General features: G+C 39.4%; 1 protein-coding gene across 1 annotated transcript in view; it reads right to left on the reverse strand.

The window, feature by feature from the left end:
* PI15 (peptidase inhibitor 15) overlaps positions 1 to 17,905 on the reverse strand; it is a 30,752-nt gene extending 12,847 nt beyond the window's left edge. The window contains exons 1-2 of the mRNA XM_075743858.1: positions 17,707 to 17,905; positions 16,818 to 17,159 (exon numbers count right to left, since the gene is read on the reverse strand). Coding sequence (XP_075599973.1) covers positions 16,818 to 17,090 — 273 coding nt within the window. The 5' untranslated portion in view covers positions 17,091 to 17,159; positions 17,707 to 17,905. The remainder of the gene's footprint in view (positions 1 to 16,817; positions 17,160 to 17,706) is intronic.
* Positions 17,906 to 18,230: the final 325 nt, after the last annotated feature.

An 18,230-nucleotide genomic window follows, 5' to 3' on the forward strand; every position in this document is an offset into this window, starting at 1 on the left:
GTAAGAAGAGACAAATTGATTTCTTAAGTTCTCCTCTAATGGTAGGAAAATGACAAGTGACCTTAAACACTGCCTCCTTTATATGCTTTTCTATCTATCTCATTTATATGCTTGCTTTGTAAGTAAGTCCACTGTTTTCTCCACAGCAAACAGACTTCCCTCAGCAATAATGGAGATAGCAGCAGTAGAACCTACTACACCACTGGAGCTCCAGATAAAGAATATCTCACTGTTATATTACAAGTACACAGAAATCCTAGTATATCTTCGTATCTGAGTGATAGTCAGGTAGGCTCTAGCTCTTGGAATCAGATATGCATTTTTAATACCCCAAGTGGAGTGTTTTGGTGCAGGACAGTTTTAGTGAATTGCAGGTAGAAAGGCAGGAACAGAATGTGGTAAAATTGCCTACCCAGCCCATCGCAGCTTTTAAACACAAATCCAAACTCATAAATCTTGAGTGGCTACGAAACAAAGAGTATGCTCTCTGAGGTATGAAATAAAAGGAAAAATCATAAATAAACTTATCAAAGGATAAGGTGGCCCACATCACAAATATTTTCTGTTCTATGAGCAAATAAAGATTTCTAAAACTGAATTCATAGTTTTAATTTTGCAAACCTGTAGAGTGAAAAGACTGACCACAGGTCATGGACTAGGACAGTAATTCATGCCCTGACTCTATCTGGTAGTTTGTGAAATTTGTCTAAGTGAAATGGACAAAATTTAGTAAATTGTATGAAATTGCTAGATCATTGAACCAAGCTTTTGCTAATATGGAGTGGGTGAGGTACCTCCTAGATTAAAGCTGACGAAGTGCAACAGAGATCAATACGAACCCTTAACACAAATGATCTTAGTTCCATTCAAGTGGAACCACCTTAAGGAAAGTAAGATGGATGGTGCTTAAAGCACAGCAGATTTACTTTGCACCTGTTCGTAAAAGGTCCCAGAACAAAGTCAGAGCAAATTGCCAGTAAAAGGACAAAACAGAGAAGTGTTGGGAAGCAGCATGCAAAGAAGGAATAGTCTTCAAGCCAGGGAATACTTTGACCTCAGCTCTGAAAAATGAAGGGGTTTTCTCGGAGCAGTTAAAGATAAGCCTGTAACTTGGGAAGAGAAGGCTAAGCTGGAGCACTAGGGTACAAGAGAGGGGACCCGGGGCTGCTACAGCACCACCCAAAACCCAGGAAATGCTCCAGGGCCCAAGAAGAAGAAAACTGTGTACACACATTTGTTCTGCTTTGTATCTCTGACATTAAGTCAATCAGCTGCACATGGCTAGCATACAAATAACCCTTTATAATCTCTGTGGTACAGCAGCGGTCCCAAAAAGAGGGCTTAAAGAGGGGGTAACAGTAGGTACAAGCATAAAAGTGTGCCTGGGAAGTGTGCCTGAGAGGCCAGGGCCACAACCGGCGTTTGGAGCCTGCCCAGGCCCAGGGGAATGGAGGAGCACATGGATCCAAGCGCGTGGGTCCAAACACAGCTGCCTGGTGTGCATCCATAAGGGGCAGCTCTGCCAGGACTGTGACACCCCATAAACACCCTTCTTTGCTGGGATTAATCATGCTTCTGGCACGACTGCTCCCTGCCAGGAGGCTGAACATGAGGTTTGCGTGCTTGCTCCCAAGTGACCTGGCTGCAGTCCCACAATAATCTAAATGTGTACTGTATTTGCACAAATAGCACCGGGCTCCTGATTTCCACCCAGCATATTTTTGCGTACTAAATTGCCTCGCAAAATAGTATGTTAGGTGTTTGAAAGAAATGTGAAGACTGGGTTAGGTTTTCACTATTAATGCTCTCTCTAAACCATGCACAGCCCCTGCATTGGACAGTGAGAGCATTGCCAGTCCACTTTCATTTCTCCTCAGCTTCATTTTCTGGTTCTCAGGAATCATCTGCGGCATTTGATCCGTAAATTTTCAGGGGGTTGTTTCAAACTCAGTTAAAAAGTTGTGGGTTTGGCAGGTAAGCATTACTGTGATATATAGTGTGCTGTGCTTTCCATTATCTATTCATTCTTGACCACTCTCTGGACATATGAAATTTTTGGCAAACATGAAAAAAGGAGAGAGAAAGAGAAAGAAAGCAACCACTGAATAAGAAATAAGGGGGAGGGGAGCATATGCAGCATCTTTTACTTTTTCTCCATTCCTTCATTACCAGGGTGGTGAAAAACCTTTGCGCAGAGTCCTCTGCTGCTATGTAAGTCATTTGTATTTCATGGGAGATGATGAAGTGCTTCATCTTCCTTTATTTTATTTTATTTTATTTTATTTTATTTTATTTTATTTTATTTTTTATTTTATTTTATTTTATTTTATTTTATTTTATTTTTTTATTTTATTTTATTTTATTTTATTTTCCTAGAAGAAAAGGTGTTCCCAGACCCTCTAGGACTAGGTCTAGATCATCTCCACGAGAAAAAGCAAATAATTAATACAGACTGAAGCAAAACAATTATTCTCTCATAATGACCTAAAATCTTCTAAACTGTAAGAGATTGTACCATTAGTTCACCCTTTTCAAAAGAAGTCTGATCCTGAGTCCACATCTGCATTAATTTGCATCTCAGTTCAGTCCCCTGTTTTGGACAAAGACATTTAGATTTTCGAACCCATGAGGCTTCATTGTTGTACATAGATAAATAGCATATAAAGAAATAGAAAAATATCCTAAAAAGAGAAACTGAAGTAACTTGAAAGCAAGAGGGACAGTTTATGTGTGAGGAGAAATTAAAAAGCTCAGGGTAATTAGCAAAGAATTTAAAAAACCCAAAATTACAAACTCTGAAATGATGGCCAATCCACTGTTTCTATTAAACATGTTAGAGAAAGCTGCCTGAACACAAAATTGCAAAAGGGAAAAAGGAGAAAGATTTGCATACTCAGTGGGTCAAGCTCCAAGGAGGTGACTCATCCTCAAATGCTAATCATGCAAACTTCCAGTGCCAAACTATGCTCATTCTCTCTCTGGGGATAGCAAATTGTCATTTGCTAGGTCGTTAGTAGCTGGGGAAGCAGTCACCTTCCTTTCACCCAGTATAAAGATTTCCCCTCCCAAACTCTCCAGATCACTGATTTTCTCCAGCATGGAAACCGTCCCCGCTCCTCAACTGGGTCTAACTGAGCTGCGATAGAGTTAAAGCGTCTCACCACACTTCCACTGGCAACTTGAAGTGAACATCCTTTGGCCAATTTATTTCTCTTTCCTCAGCCAACGATTATTTTCCTAGAAAGCTGTCTGACTGCGCTCTCTGCACTGCTCCCTGCAAAACTACACTTCAAAACTACACTTCGCTTGAAAATTGTCAAGTGGATTGAATATAGGGAACAGGCCAGTGCTTCTACACAGAGAGTTTCAACACCAGAGACCACTTTATGAGGCTTTATGAGGCAGCTCTGCGGTGTTCTCCGCACTCACACAGCACATGCTGGTTGAGAGCTAGGACTAAAATCTTAGCATTAATAAAGTCAGCGGGAATTTTGCCAGTGAGGCCAGAATTTCACCCAAGATGGTTTTTTTGTTTGTTTCACTCTGTAAACAAATAGTAAAATAAATTCTTTTATTCCCATAACGTATAATAAGCAATGGAATGTAAAACAAAATCTCTTTAATGAAATTTCTTGAAGCCCAAAAAGTGAGCTTCCTTCCCCAAGGGAAGCCTTTTAATGTTGTGGGTCACAGTTCCCTCATACCTTCCCTTTTTATAGCTGTTTCTATAGCTATCTTTCAGTTGTTCTTAGATAATTTATATGCAGAAGGGATGGAGTTGCCCTTTTGTTCTTTGTGGGAACAGCTTTGTTGGAACAGGAGGTCCTGGTCACAACTATCCTCTTAGGTATTAAAATGACCGTAAAGCTGAATAAACGTTATCATGAAGAAAAAGAAGAGAAGCATCTACAATATTACAAAGATCCATCCACAACATTTATTGAAAAATAATTGGCTATTCCCTTCCTACATTGATAGCTATGCTCTAATTTGAGGAATGGTGTACAAAACTGGTTTTAACTGTGACTTGAACTTAGAAATACAGTTATTCTGTTCATTCTTATTACAGTCAAAGTTGTACTCCTAATATCAATCATTTAAATGGAGTAGCTTTCCCTTGACACCATGCTCAACCCACATCTTAGGGGGCAAATCCTGTTGCAGAACAGGAGGTAAAGCTGAAAGCAACAAGGGACTTCAGACAGCAACCTCACTACTTTATGTGTAAGTAGAAAACATTGAACAAGTTTACCAAAACAAATTAAATGGAGCACTCTTAATCCGAATCACTTGTTCTTACTGCAAACTTTCTAAAGGACTGCTGTATTACTACAAACATACTGCTACTCTGGATACATTTATCCTGTGGTAATTTTACTTCAAAAGTAAAAAGTTTCATATTCCTAGCTTTAAATGCACTACAGCAACATCTATTAGCACAGCCTGAACATGCAAACTTTGCTGAGAATATCTGTGAATGATGGTTATGTAAAGTCATGGTTAAATTCCACTGACTAAAACAGAGCAGCATTCTCAGGGCCTGGAGCCCATCATTGGTGCTAATGAAACATCAGGTCTTGGGATTTTGATGGTATCAAGGAACCGTGTCATTTGTGTCATTTACCTGTAGTAAAGCAGGGGGCATATATTCACTACAGGCCTTCAGTATGACTAGGTGAAATAGCTAATGTCAGACCCTTCTTAAGGACTTTCTGTTTCCATGGAGCACTTCAGTTTTGCTGCACGACAGGTTGGAGTCCTTTTAGTCTGGCTTCATAATAATTGAACTGTGTAATTACATAAAGGTTTGGAAACGAAATCTTTTTCTTGTGTGAGGTCTGATTCAGGACATCTGGATATCACTGAAGCTCATGACATGACTGTGTTTTTTCCTTAAATTAACCTGTCTCAGTAAGATGGTCCAAACACAGACACCACAATGTTTCTGCCTAGAACAAGTATTAAAACACTGGGTTTCAAGCTGATTTTGTGAGATGTCGGTTTGCTGTCCACAGGGCTCTAGGAAGCAGTCTGTGTCTCTCAGAGTTCAGCTTGGCCATCCAAAGGATGCCAACACCTGGAGAAAATGCTATACCAGGTCATTTTCTGAGATTTTTCCATAGCTGGAAGAGCTAGAAACATAATACATATTCATTGAATGAATATTACTTTCATAATTTACTGAAATAGGAGGAAAAGCTCAGTCATAGAAGTGGCCATGCATGTTTATTACCTTAGCTTCTTGATCACATGCCTTAAGGTTTCTCATTGCTTTAGAGAGAACTTTTTTTGACATTTAGCAAAAAGAGAGGAGAGAGAAGGTTTGCTTACTCTGTCAAGGGTTCCTCTCATATTTTGAGTGATGCAAATGAGATGGGATGTTATAGATTGTCCAAAGTCCTTGATGGATGCTTTTCTTAAAAGCAGACAATCCTTACTCCGGCAAGTGTAAAAATGTTATATTCCTAAATTTCTTTTATGTATACCAGAATATGTTAATGATTGGTTTCCCATTTCTGCAAGAGGATACCTCCTCATTATTTGAAAAATAAGCAGAATTTCAACATATTGTAATTTTACAATGGAAAAAAAATCTGGCTGCTCTCTAAATATCAAAATGGGCATCCATTTCTATTACATCTTTTCAACACACTGTCAAAAAAAAAAAAGACGATTCATAATATTCACTTTCCATATTGCTGATACCAATCCTCAGATTTATGATCTGATTGGTAAGTTCTGCAAAACATGCTGTGATTTTTTTTTCACCACAGAAAGCAATTACTGTCTTCTCTCAAAGTCATCGGTAAGATCTGTCAACACTTCACTGCATTTACTTTGCTTAAGAGTGATGTTACGTTGTCTCTTTCTGATGACTCACTACTTCAAAAGTAAAGTACATGCAGATAAAATGTTTATTTCAGCTTTCGTACAGGTAGACAAAAAAGATTGATTCAAGCAGTAGAATGCCTCCCAAGTAAAATAGATACTTAAACCAATAACATACTTAGAGCTGAAAAGGTAAATTGAAAACTAATGTTTTAATTGCCCCCACTAGAGATGCCACACCTGAGAGAGAGTGACTGATACTGTCACCTGGAATTGCACCCCTTTGTAAGTTGTTCTTAAAAGTTCAGAATTTGGAAAAAGAGGAAGTTAAGATCCATTATTCCTGGCAAATATGGAGAGTGAGAAAAAAATACCAACCTACCCTTTGGTAGTCAGGTTCTTCATTATGTGTGGAGAAAGGATACTTGGATGGGGATGACCATTTAGCCAAGGATGACTTTCCATGAGAAAGCTGAAACATTTTTAATTTCTTTTTTTCAGAGACAAAAATTAATCTGTTTTCAGATTAATCAGATACCTTCTTCCCTGAAGCTCAGAATGCAGATTTCCAGTGACAAAAGAAAATATCTGACTTAGTATTGTTATGTCTTTATGCATGTCTTGTTGTATGTCAGACAGGCACCATTAATGACACAAATGGCAATGAACTTTCCTCTTCTCTGCAAGTACTCTGGAATGGTTCTTAACGGCAACAGGGAGCAAGAATTTGTGATCTAAATACAAAGGGAGCAGTATACGCACTATTCTTCCATTCTTCTTTTGCCATCAGAATCCTTAATCTTTCCTGGCTTAGTTTTATTGCCAATAGCAAGGAAGCTCCCCTCTCTTGCACAAGAGTACAAGAGAACCTCAGCAGAGCATTGCTCTGAATATTAAATACCAGCAGCAGCACTCAGTACTTTTACTGCTTGGTTTTGTTGTTGGTGGGGATTTTTTTAATATGACATATCAGCATAATATTCTGTATGTTTCTCAGTGGTAAAACAAGTACTTTAAGCAAAACATACACATCCTGGTCACTCACTACCTTCCTGTGAATTCTCTGTGTGTCCCTCAGGCAAGGGCTGCTGGCCATAATGCCACGACTGCCACAGTGTGACGAGCCCTTCAGCTGGCTGCCACCGACCGTACAGCGGGAGGGGCAAGCACCAGGTACAGGTTTGAGCACAAATCCAGAGTGAAAAGGTGAAGTATGCTCTTTTAATCACTCTCATCTTCCGCAGCTTCTTTACATGACTGCAGCTACATGGTAAGATTGCAAATGAAATGTTGGGATGCGCAATTTGAATACAGTTGCATGGCAACATTGTCATATTTTGCAGTAATAGAAAGTGGAATTTGTTCACCAGTTTTGACATCTTATTTGTCATTAATATATGTTTACTGCGGACTCATATTAGCATCTTCCAATTGTTATTTACCACAAACAAATCCAAGTGGCTCCTATGAACCCCAGAAAGGTCGCCTGTAGGACCTTCTTCTAGCAGTGCTCAGTCAAAATATTAAACTTTCTGCCTCAGACTTCTGATCTTATTCTCTGTTAGCCCTGTGCTTCTGCTTGTTTGCCCAGCTGAACGTCAGAAGCTCTTACTTCCAGAATGGCAGCAAGCAGGAAAGAAGAAAACCTCAATTCAAGCGATTTCTTCCTGTGAGAAAAACGTTGGGAAGCTGAGGGATGAAATCCGACATCTCCAGCCCATCTGTGCAGCTGCACTCCACAGCTGCTAGTGCGAGTCCCAAAGCGGATTAGCAGATGCAGGCTGCTACACGCAGGTCTTGTCCTCATGGGTCATTCAGCCGTGCAAACTTGCACCAGCCGTACTGCTTGCACGTGCGGTGGCCTTTTCTTCAGAAATCCCGCAGCAGCGTGCAGGGCACACAGGAGTCCCTTGCACAACTTCTCCCCTTCTCTTTTGTATAGTCAAGCCTGTAGCATTTTCGGGTTCAGAGACTTTCTGTAGGACCCCCCACCATGTCCACTACCCCAAATCTGGCACAAAGCTTAATAAAACAACCCACCAGCCCTTCTGCCTGCATGGTTTTTCAGCAGAGTGACTGAAAGAGCCTCGTCTTTTTGCCTTCACTTTTTTCAATACATACTGTGTGATGAAAACATGTGAGCTCATTGGAATTTATAGACAGATTTGGCAAACTTTATATATTTATTTGGGCTCTGAGATCATTTGGACTCTAGGCTGTCTCTCTCTCTCTCTCTCTCTCTAAGAATATGAACACTTTTTGCTCTCAGCTGCCACCTGTTAGAAATTTTACTGTCCATACTGTAATTGGTGCCTACCACATGTGCAAGTCCTTTCCCAAATGCATTAGGTACTAATTAGAAAGTTTACATAGAAAATAGCCAAAGTTTACCCTCTAGAGAAAAAAATCTTGATGGGAATTGCAGTTCTGTACTTCATTCTTTAGGAAATAAATAGAGGGTTAACATATCAAGCTGCTTGTCCAATAGTCCACTGCAACCCAAAGTAAAATTGTGCAGTGTTTTATAGTCAATTTACTCTCATATAACCAAACCTCCAAACATCTGATTCACACTTCTGAAGGGCTCAGTATTAGAAGGTCTGTCTTATAGTAATCAGGGCATCAACAGACAGATGTCCAAGAAACCTCATTGCCAGATATACTTTTCTTATGAAAATTCAAGTCTGTATTTTATACAGAAGTTTATATTCCTGGGTGTCTATTTGGTCCAAATTCAAAGTGCTATCACTTGAAGCTTGACCACTGCTAATAGTCAATTTGTTTCTTCTAAAGGTTGTCTGCATTTCTTTTCATGTTTGGCACCAAGCTTTTAAACAATAAGAAACAAAGAAAATTGGTAGGCTGTCAGATTTAATAACAATAAGCTTTCCTGATATGCTATTATTTGTTTAGCTTTTGGAAAAGTTAAATATCAGAGCTACATATCTTAAAATATTCAGTGCTTTCCTAACCTACTGCAAGGCATATTTTAGTTGGCAAGAGCTTATCTCAGAAGTGGTAACAAAAAGGACCAAACTTTGTCTAGCTCCCTGTCACCCTGACAATTGGTCATAAATCTGAAGAAGGTGTCTGACCTCTATCATTTTAAATATGATCAAAGCAAATTGCCTTTTCTCAAACCCACAAAATGTGAATGAAAAATGTATTTCTTTGGGGTGTTTTGTTTCTCTTCTATGTGAAAAAAAAATCCAAATTTTTTACTTTTTTTGTTACTAACCACTGAAGTTTTTCATTAAAACAAAAATGTTCTTAATTTCTTTAAAAGTTTTCAGAGAAAATACTTTCTATTTTCTAAGTAGCTCTAACTGAAAGATACAGCAGCATGACACAAAAAAAAAGCACATAGCAGCTTCTTCTTTCTGCAGGATGAAGAATAAGAACAATAGTTCTTTATTCTCAGAAGAAAGCTCAATTTAAGATTCTTTCTCTGGATACAGATTAACAGATACCACAGTACAGACAGAGATGCAAAACCAGTTCATTCTCTGTTGAGTTAAAGTAAACCTCAAACCCCATCCCAGGACACCTGCAGATGCATTCATACATGGAGGTGCTTGCGCTGATGACGGTATTCTGTGTACAAAAAGCAAACAAGAGGTTATCCTGGGGTTTCCATCTTTTGCTGTCTTTAGGATACACATTGCCACAGACCTGGATAGACTATTCTTCTTTTCAGATTTTCTTTTCAGGTACAGAAAGATGATAAAAATGTTGAGAGGTTTAAGGTTACTATCATCTCCATTCATGTATGAAACAAAGTACTGTGTACTTTGGATCAAGATTCTTGCGAAAAATGCCCTGTCTCTGTTTTTAGCCAAGAAGTTCAAGAGGTGCTACATTTAATAATAAAGGAATGTCTAATTCTGAGGGGTCTGGGCAAGCTGCTTTTCTATCTGAGACTTTACTAGGTTGTTTTTTGTTTGCTTAAACTCCTAGAAGGCTTTCTGCTAATACTAAATTTAAATAATGTAAATATTCTTTTCTAAAACACCATCAAGATGGATGTTTTAAAATTCTCATGCAGAAAACATTGGAAAGGAGCTCTAATACCAAAACAAATTTAACACAGTCATTCGTTATCACAATATTTATCAACATTAGCTTTTTGGGGGAAGTTCTTCAAAATTTTCAAGGACCGCTTTCCAGGAAAGGTCTCTTCTGCCATTCACTCTGAACATAACTGATGGATTTTGTACTTCTTTTAGCTAGCATCCACTTTGATTTGACCCTGGATGAACACCAGTTACTGAGACTGAACAGGGGTTCCTAGCCTTTTGTAGATGAAACTCCGCTAGAAAAATGGGCAGCATCCAATGCGTAGTACAGAGCTGCATTATTGACAATGGTGCAGTAGGAAACAGATAAGTGGATAAACTCACCTGTGAGGCAAAAGAGAATTAGGTAACTCTGTTGTGCCACAACTAGCAGAAAGTAAGCTCCATCTAATCTTGCTCTCTCAGCTTACTGTCAGTTGCCATGCCTTTCCTCTGATGCAGAAAAAGGCTGAGTATGCCGTAAAATGACTGCTTCCTTTCACAGTTGTCATGCAAACAGGCACTCCTAACTGTAACCATGTAAACCACAATAGTTCTTTCTATTTTCTTCTAATTTTCTGAGAAGAAAGATATTCCAGAATTTGGTAGCCCATGGTCTTCAGACACTCCTGGTGCTGAGTTATGGCACCAGGCGGAAGGGACATATTCAGTTGGATAAACAGAAACACAAGTGGTAGGAGGAAGAAACTGAAACCAGTGACCACGTTTCAGCATTACACACACCACATTCTCATTTGTTCTCACCTCACTTGTGAATTCCCAGCATAGAGCAAGCTAAAAGCCATGGCAAACTGGGATAGGTGGACTATGCTGGGGAAGCTCCAAGCTGCTTGAGATCTCTCCTCCCAGAAGACTGGAGTGGACTATACTTAGATTTGCTTTGTGCTTTGGCATGATGAAAAGCAGATTAAGATCTTTGTACCCTGACTCATCGTCTGATTACTTATTTCAACCTTCACCGTGTATATAGGATTTAAGAGAACAGGGCTATTCAATGGAAAAAGTAGGCTGCCAGTAATTTCTAGCATAAATTCTCCATTGCATTATGGCACTTGTGCCTTTAAACAGGCACAGTGAAAATGGTGGGCCTAATCTGCTTTGACATTTAAGGGTGCTGCTCATTGATTTAACAAAGGAGCTGTAAATGGAGTGCAACTCTAATTTGCTCCAATATGCAGAAGTATTGTAAGACATGCACATGGAAATTAAGGAAACATTATACGCATGCACGCATCTTAATTAATGCCAAGAGAACCATCAGTAAATATGTAAAAAGTAATGTTTGAAATTAAAAAGGAGATAAATTCTACCAGGCAGTTAAAACGTGCATATAAAGATTAATTATCTTAGTTTTAGAGGGAAATATTTAGGTTAGACATTTGGAAATCATTTCTATTCCTAAGGTAAAATATTTGCCAAGAGATGTGACTGAGACAGCATCACTATATGTGTTCAGGAGTAGACAAGATGAAAACCATATGTATTTAATGCAGAAGGAAGTCCTGCAACAGGGCAGGGATAAACTATATGAATTAAGAGATCCTATCCAACTCATTAGACATAAATCTTGAAGGAACTAGCCCTGCAATCCTCACTCACAGACATGGATGATTTCAGTGGGACCATGTAGATGAGCCAGGGCAAACAACTCAAGAACAAAATGTCCTCTAAGATTTAGAATGGTCTGTAAGAAACCACACTGACAACAGCAAAAAATAGGTAAACAAGTTGAGAAGCTTATTTATCAGAAATGCTTTTGAATTGGAGAGAAAACCACATTAACTCACTCTTTCCATGTCCGTATGAAAGGCTTTAGGTATTAAACAGGACTTTGGAAAAAATGAAGTAGGTTTTGTTTTGCTTTGTTTTTTCATTTTGTCTTACCCATCACCTATTGCACATTCGCAGACCATTTTTAAGATCACCTTGACAGCAAGAAAATTTTATCAAGACTTTCAAATTTAGGAGTGAAATAATAATGCAGTTACTTACATTTCTGATGACTAAATGGGCTATTGTCTTGTTTTTCTGACCTGACTTTGTAAGACTGCAGATCTTCATGGACAGAAATCAAAGTCTCCAAATTCATCTTCTCAGCAAAGAGGATCACCCCTGGGCCATACAGAGTGCACAGGTTTCCCCCATGGACTCCCTCACATGGCAACAGGAATTTATTTTGAAACACAATTACTTTTATTTTAGAACAATAGTTCATTTTATCATGATCTTTCAGGCCCAGATTGTCCATTCCCTTCCAGCTCCTCTGCCACTGGCTCACAGGAAACTATATTTATGCTATGTTGCCATGAAATAACTCCTGGGTATCCAAACTAACTCATTTCAGGCTAGTCTGGAAATCTTTTACTATTTTGAGTCCTACAAAGTGACACCTTCACCGAGGGGCAGATTTTCCCAAATATAAAAATGCATTCATGCAATCACTGAACAAAAAGGAATTGAAACTATATCAGAAGACTTTCTAGGCATAAGCAGGGTCAAGTTTATCTAGACCATTTTTCTGCTCTTAAAAAAAGTCTTCAGACAGCATTCCACAAACATTCAGCTTCATGTTTCTGAGTGTGCAGTCCTGCTCCATCTATCATACTTCAGACATGCTACTGCCAGTCTGCTGATGACTATGTTGATCAGTACTGGGCTCAAGACTCATCCTTGCAGAACCCTACCCTGCAAGTCAGCAGTGACCTACTCTCACATCTTGTCTTTCGGTATGACTCTTTAACAAGTTGTTCAGATCACCTTAGAGTACTCCTAACTAGAACAGATTTTCCCACTTTGCCTATGGGAATGCCATGGAGGACAGTGTTCAATGCCAATTAAGGTCTAGTTCTATCAGGTTTACTGCTTCTGCTTGGTGCCTGTGAAACTGTAAAAGGCAGGTTTCGCATGCACACGGTGATGTGGTTACAACAAAGACCATACAGACTTTTAAAAAACTGGCTTCAAGTGGGTATGATTGTAGAAAAGGTAAAAATAACATTTGATTCTCACAGGAACAGTTATTTCATTAATTAATGTTTTGGGAGCCTAAAGATAGTACCAACGCATACTAAATGAAATGTTTTATGAGACTCAAATTTCAGCTGACAACATACTGCAAATCTTTTATGGCCTACCAAGTAGCTGAGATGTTCCAGAAAGGCAACACAGGGTTCTGTAGTACAGAATTAGCATTCAGAGAAAGGGATTTACTCGTTCACTGAATTCCTACGTATTTGCAGATTTACATACCTTTCACACTACAGAGCTGCAGGCAATTCTACACCTCAGTTCTTCTGAATCATGAATTTTATGGAACCTTTCTGCTTTCTCCAGAAAAAGTATGCAAGGCAAGTGGATGATTTTCATCCTTTGCCAGGTCATAAGGATAGTGTCATCTTTCTTTCCACAGGTATGGCATCAGCTTTTAGAGCACAAGCAAAGACTGGAGAATGACAGTCTTAGGATGAAGAAGAATGAAGGATATCATAAGACCCACATTAAAAGAAGAAGTCATTACTTCTACATTATAGGCCTGAAAGTTCTTGTTTCTTTTCTCTTTCACTTTCCTTCACGTATGCACGAACTCTAGATTTGTACTTGCAGAAAAACTTCCAACTGAATGCATCACCAATACCAGAACCAGAACCGAAAGGAGGACTACTTTACAGCCTGACTCATAGGGTGCTAATATCCCAAGAGAAAGATTTCCCAAAGTCACATTGGCATTAGACACACCTGTTTCTTTTGCTGAGTATTGATAATAGAACAATGCCTCCCGTCTTGCTTTTGACTCCCCAGAGGTCCACTTACACTGGAGACTGCATACAACAACAGGCTGGAGCAGCACTCAGACCCACCTCTCCCAGAGAGAATTAAACCACTCCCCCAGCTCTGTTACTGCAGTGTTCATCTGAACCTCCCCTGCCTAATGCATGTGCATTCAAAGCCATTCTTCAAGACCTCTCATCGAAAGTCCTACAGCACACAAACTTTCAAGACAACAGAGGCAGACAGAACAACGCCCAAGGAGTTCAAAGTATCTATAAATGCACTGAACGTGCGAGAAGCAGACTGCATTAGGGGAAGGAGAAGAATGTATCGGTGGAAAATCACAAAAAAGGATTGGGTGTGGAAACTGGAATCACAAGAACCAACCCATACTGCTAAACCGTAAGCTCTTTTCAGTGGAAGAGAAAAAGCAAATGGAACTGTACCGAAGTGATAATGTGATACAGCCATTCATGAGAAGAACAGAGTTCCTAACAGAATTAGGAAAACAGAACAAAACACAATTTAATATGACTGTGGACACTGAAAGATGAGAAAACATCTTTTTCTTGTGCTTCCAAACTGCTTAGTCCTTCTCCAACACACTTACAAGAAGTTTCCACAATCTCCTGCATCTGTAATTCCAGCTCTCTGACATGTGACATCCTTTTTAGTCATTGTTAGGGGAAATGGGAAAGGCCACTTTCATCACTACCACTGCACTTTTCCATAGTGTTCAGGACACAAATGGACACTCTGTAACATTCTTTCAGCACAGTGTACCTTATCTGTTGGTAATGACAATGTGTTTGCCATCTTATGAATATAAGTACTGAGTGACACAACATCTTTTATATACAACAGTGGCAATCTTATGTCCCCGTAAGAAACAACAGATGCTGCGCCATACCCTGAAATTATACAGACCAAAGAAGGGACTAAGTAAGTTTAAATGGGCGTTACTGATACAGGGGTCCCCAGTCTTGGTATGGCTTACACCACCATGTCATCTATAAGACATGCCTACCAAAGCCTTTCTGTAGTCACAGAGAGAAAAAGCTGATGATAAATTTATTGAAGTCGATAAACAGATGATGCCATGGCTAAAAACCAGAAGCAGACCATGCTATGCATGATGTTGCTCACTGGACTTTTTTTTTGCTCTGTAAAGTTCAATGGGACACACACAGACTGATTGAATTCTGAAAGAGAATTGGGGGTAAAGGGGCTGGTCACCACTTGGGGATCCAAGTTCAAGTTGTACTCTGGATCATTACCTATGTAGCTTGAGGTGCTGCTCTGAATTCTGCAGCATGAAGTCACAAAGTACTTTCAGACTGGGAAACCAAATGTAAAAGAAAGCCTTAGACCTTGCCCTTGAGACCACTGGTGGGGTTGATGCTGATGAGAACACAGGTACATCCTATGGCTGGTTGGCACTGCTAGAATCAACAGTAAGAAGGGCAAGGAAAAGAATAGCATGTAACTTGTAGAGAGCATGGCATCAGTCTTGATTTTGTATCACACCTTTTGTATCATACCATTGCAGAGCAAAGCTGCAGCAGAATACCCAACCAATATAGGTAAAATCTTGGCAGTTTATGCATATGAGTGCATTAAAATAGATTCAATCAGAGAAGATTGCATTCTGTTTTGAAGTTTGTTTTTTTTTACTGAACAGGCTAAGAACATGGCACTTACAAAACTCTTGGGAATATGACAGGGTGCTGGCTTGACTTAAGCAAACTGCAGGAGCACATTTCTAAAACACACAAGCCAAGGAAGGGCATGGTAGGCTGCCATTCCTTCAGACATTACAACAAAGTTTATTTATGCAGAATCAAAGGAAACGTCAGTGGAGAGCACAGCAATGAAAATGATGACTGAGCTTGACTTCTGACTTCTCTGTTTTTTCTTTCTCTGACCTTTCCACTTAACCAAACTTCAAACTCAGCCTATGGTATAGCAACAGGCCTTCATCCTGCAACATTTTGAGTGCACTCAGCATTTTGAGGTGCTGCTGGGATGTGCTAAGCAGATTATATGATCAAGTCCAGATTTAGGTAACATCTGTGATAGAAAGATGTCCAAATTCTTAGTCATTAGCTGCTAAAAAGGAGGAGTTGTTATTACTATTATCCCCGTTTTATGTCAAGCTGATGGTGTCCTGTTTCTCAAACCTGTTAACCGTCTGTTGTCATGTGAGAAACTCTGTGACTTTAAGCAGATATTACAGTGCTGACACAATTTGTCTGTGCTTTCAAAACAGTATGAATACCTTACTTAGAAGGTAAAAAAAATTTTGCTTGGCCAACCTATGTTTAACATTAGAGGTCCACAGTATGCATGCATTCAAAGTTGGAACACAAAATCACAAACACGCTGCTTTAGCTAGTAGTGCCAAGTATGAAATCACAGTGAATGGTACCTTTTATCATACCTGCAGGAACAGATAATTCACATAATGAGTATTTGCCAATAAGGGGAAAAGGTGCCTGCCACAAACATAACATTCCGAACACACTGAAATCCTACATACTGGAGAAACATTTAAAAGCAGCATTGCATTTGACGGAAAAATAAAAGTATTAGGTGCACATAAACAATATGCAGTAAGTAAAACACATGAGCATGAGACAAACAGTGCATCAGATGAATTAGTTTGCCAACACAGTTTTACCATATTGTCTCCGACAGTACTATGTGTGAAAGAAATTAAAAATGTTTATTGGCTACCTTTCTGCATACATCAGGGCAATGACTTTCAGTGTACTCTGCAAAAGCAATGGGGCTGCTAACACTTAGCACTTTAAACACATGCAATAACATGTTGTGATCACATACTATTCTTCAGGCCAACAGACAGTTAACTCACAACTTCATTCACTTGCATCCCAGAAGCTTCATTGGGAGTACTCATGGAAATGAAAATTCAACAGGGCAAGTAAGAGGTTCAGAGTTCAGTATTTAGCTTTTGCTTGCTTATGTTAATGCAACTTAAAAACTGTAAGGAAAGAACATTTTAGTAAGCAGTAACAGTTCAAAATAATTTGTCTACTTAACTAAACCCTCACAATTTGCTTAAGAAAATGAAATCACTGGCTTACAGTTTGTTTTACTCTGAAATAAACAAAGTTCACTTACCATATATTCCATGTTGGAAGCAGGTGGGAAGACTTTGCCTCTGACTTGATTATGATAATCAAGAATGGCAATCATATCATTCTGTGAAATGTAGCGCTTCCGCCTGGCTTTGGGAATTTTTGCAGAGTCCAGATGAGCTGCCAAAGCTGTCTCAATGTCAGTGAAATTATTGTTTGACAGGAGTAGGTCAGTGGAGTTGGGTAACACTAATGCACTTGTTTCACAGAGAATGGAAAATAAGAAAGCACAACTGATTGCAGCGATTACTGTCATTTTGGGGCCAGAGGAGAAAGATAGGCCACAGAGGTACTCTGCTTTAAGTCAGGGCAGTAGAAAACAGATCTGTAGAAGAGAAGATGTCAAAGATGTGATTCTGTACATGTGGGTAGCAAGACAAAGTGAATTGGCAGGCTGTGATCAGAAAAATGATTCTGTCAGCTCAATCATAAAAACAATCTAGTCAGAACACATGTTACTGAGCAATTTTCAATAACCATAACTAAGACATATGTTCTTACTACAAACACACCAAGGGAAGTATCTTTATACCATGAATTACATGATCAGAGCTAGTAGTATTCTTGAAATAGTGACAGTGCTATCACACCAGATCAGTCCATAAACCGTAAATCCTGAGTGGGGTCACTGCAAGAAACCTCACAGAATGTTTTCCACTGAAAATGAAAAATACATCCGAGGCTATACCTATCCCATATGCATGGACTGTTTTGACACAATGTGGCACAGATAAACTAGTAGGCAAAAGACAACATATAAAGCATGAAAACAGGACATCTTAGAAATAGCATTCAAACCTTAACTTCATCAAAATGTGATGAGCATCGATAAAACTGCATGCAAAGCAAACTTAGTGAGCTGAATGGCTTACCTCTGGATAATAGCAAAAAAGAATACAGCCTATTGTTCTCCCAGTATATATAGCACTCTCCTATGTGATGACAAGAACCTTTGTGAAGGAGTGTCTCTTATTTCAAACCCCCAAAGAACAAAACTCTGCTGGTTTTGAAGCTTCTGGCCACAGGAGCTGCTAACAGCTTTTATATGTTACAGTCTGTATGAGCCAGAACAGGCAGTTTCTCCAAAGGTCTCTGCTGAGCCAAAAGGAGAGGGGAGGAGTTGTGCAAAGCACACAGACAGCGATTGGGTGGCATCCCTGGAGTGGAGGTGGTTTGGATAGTCAGTCACACCCCCAGTTTCTATAGTACAAAGAGGCAACATGCAAGACTCGCTATTTTTCGGTACTTCCTACCTTTTTATTTTTTTCCTCCGTGTTTGGGTTGTTTTGTTGTTTTGGTTTTTTTTTTTTCCTCATTTCACGAGCATCATGCTGGCTTGGCAAACATTTTACGCAGCTCTTCGTGCACCCGAAGAGCTGCATGAAGCGCAGGGAGT

This window comes from Balearica regulorum, chromosome 2, assembly GCF_011004875.1.
Source record: "Balearica regulorum gibbericeps isolate bBalReg1 chromosome 2, bBalReg1.pri, whole genome shotgun sequence".
Lineage (NCBI taxonomy): Eukaryota > Metazoa > Chordata > Aves > Gruiformes > Gruidae > Balearica > Balearica regulorum.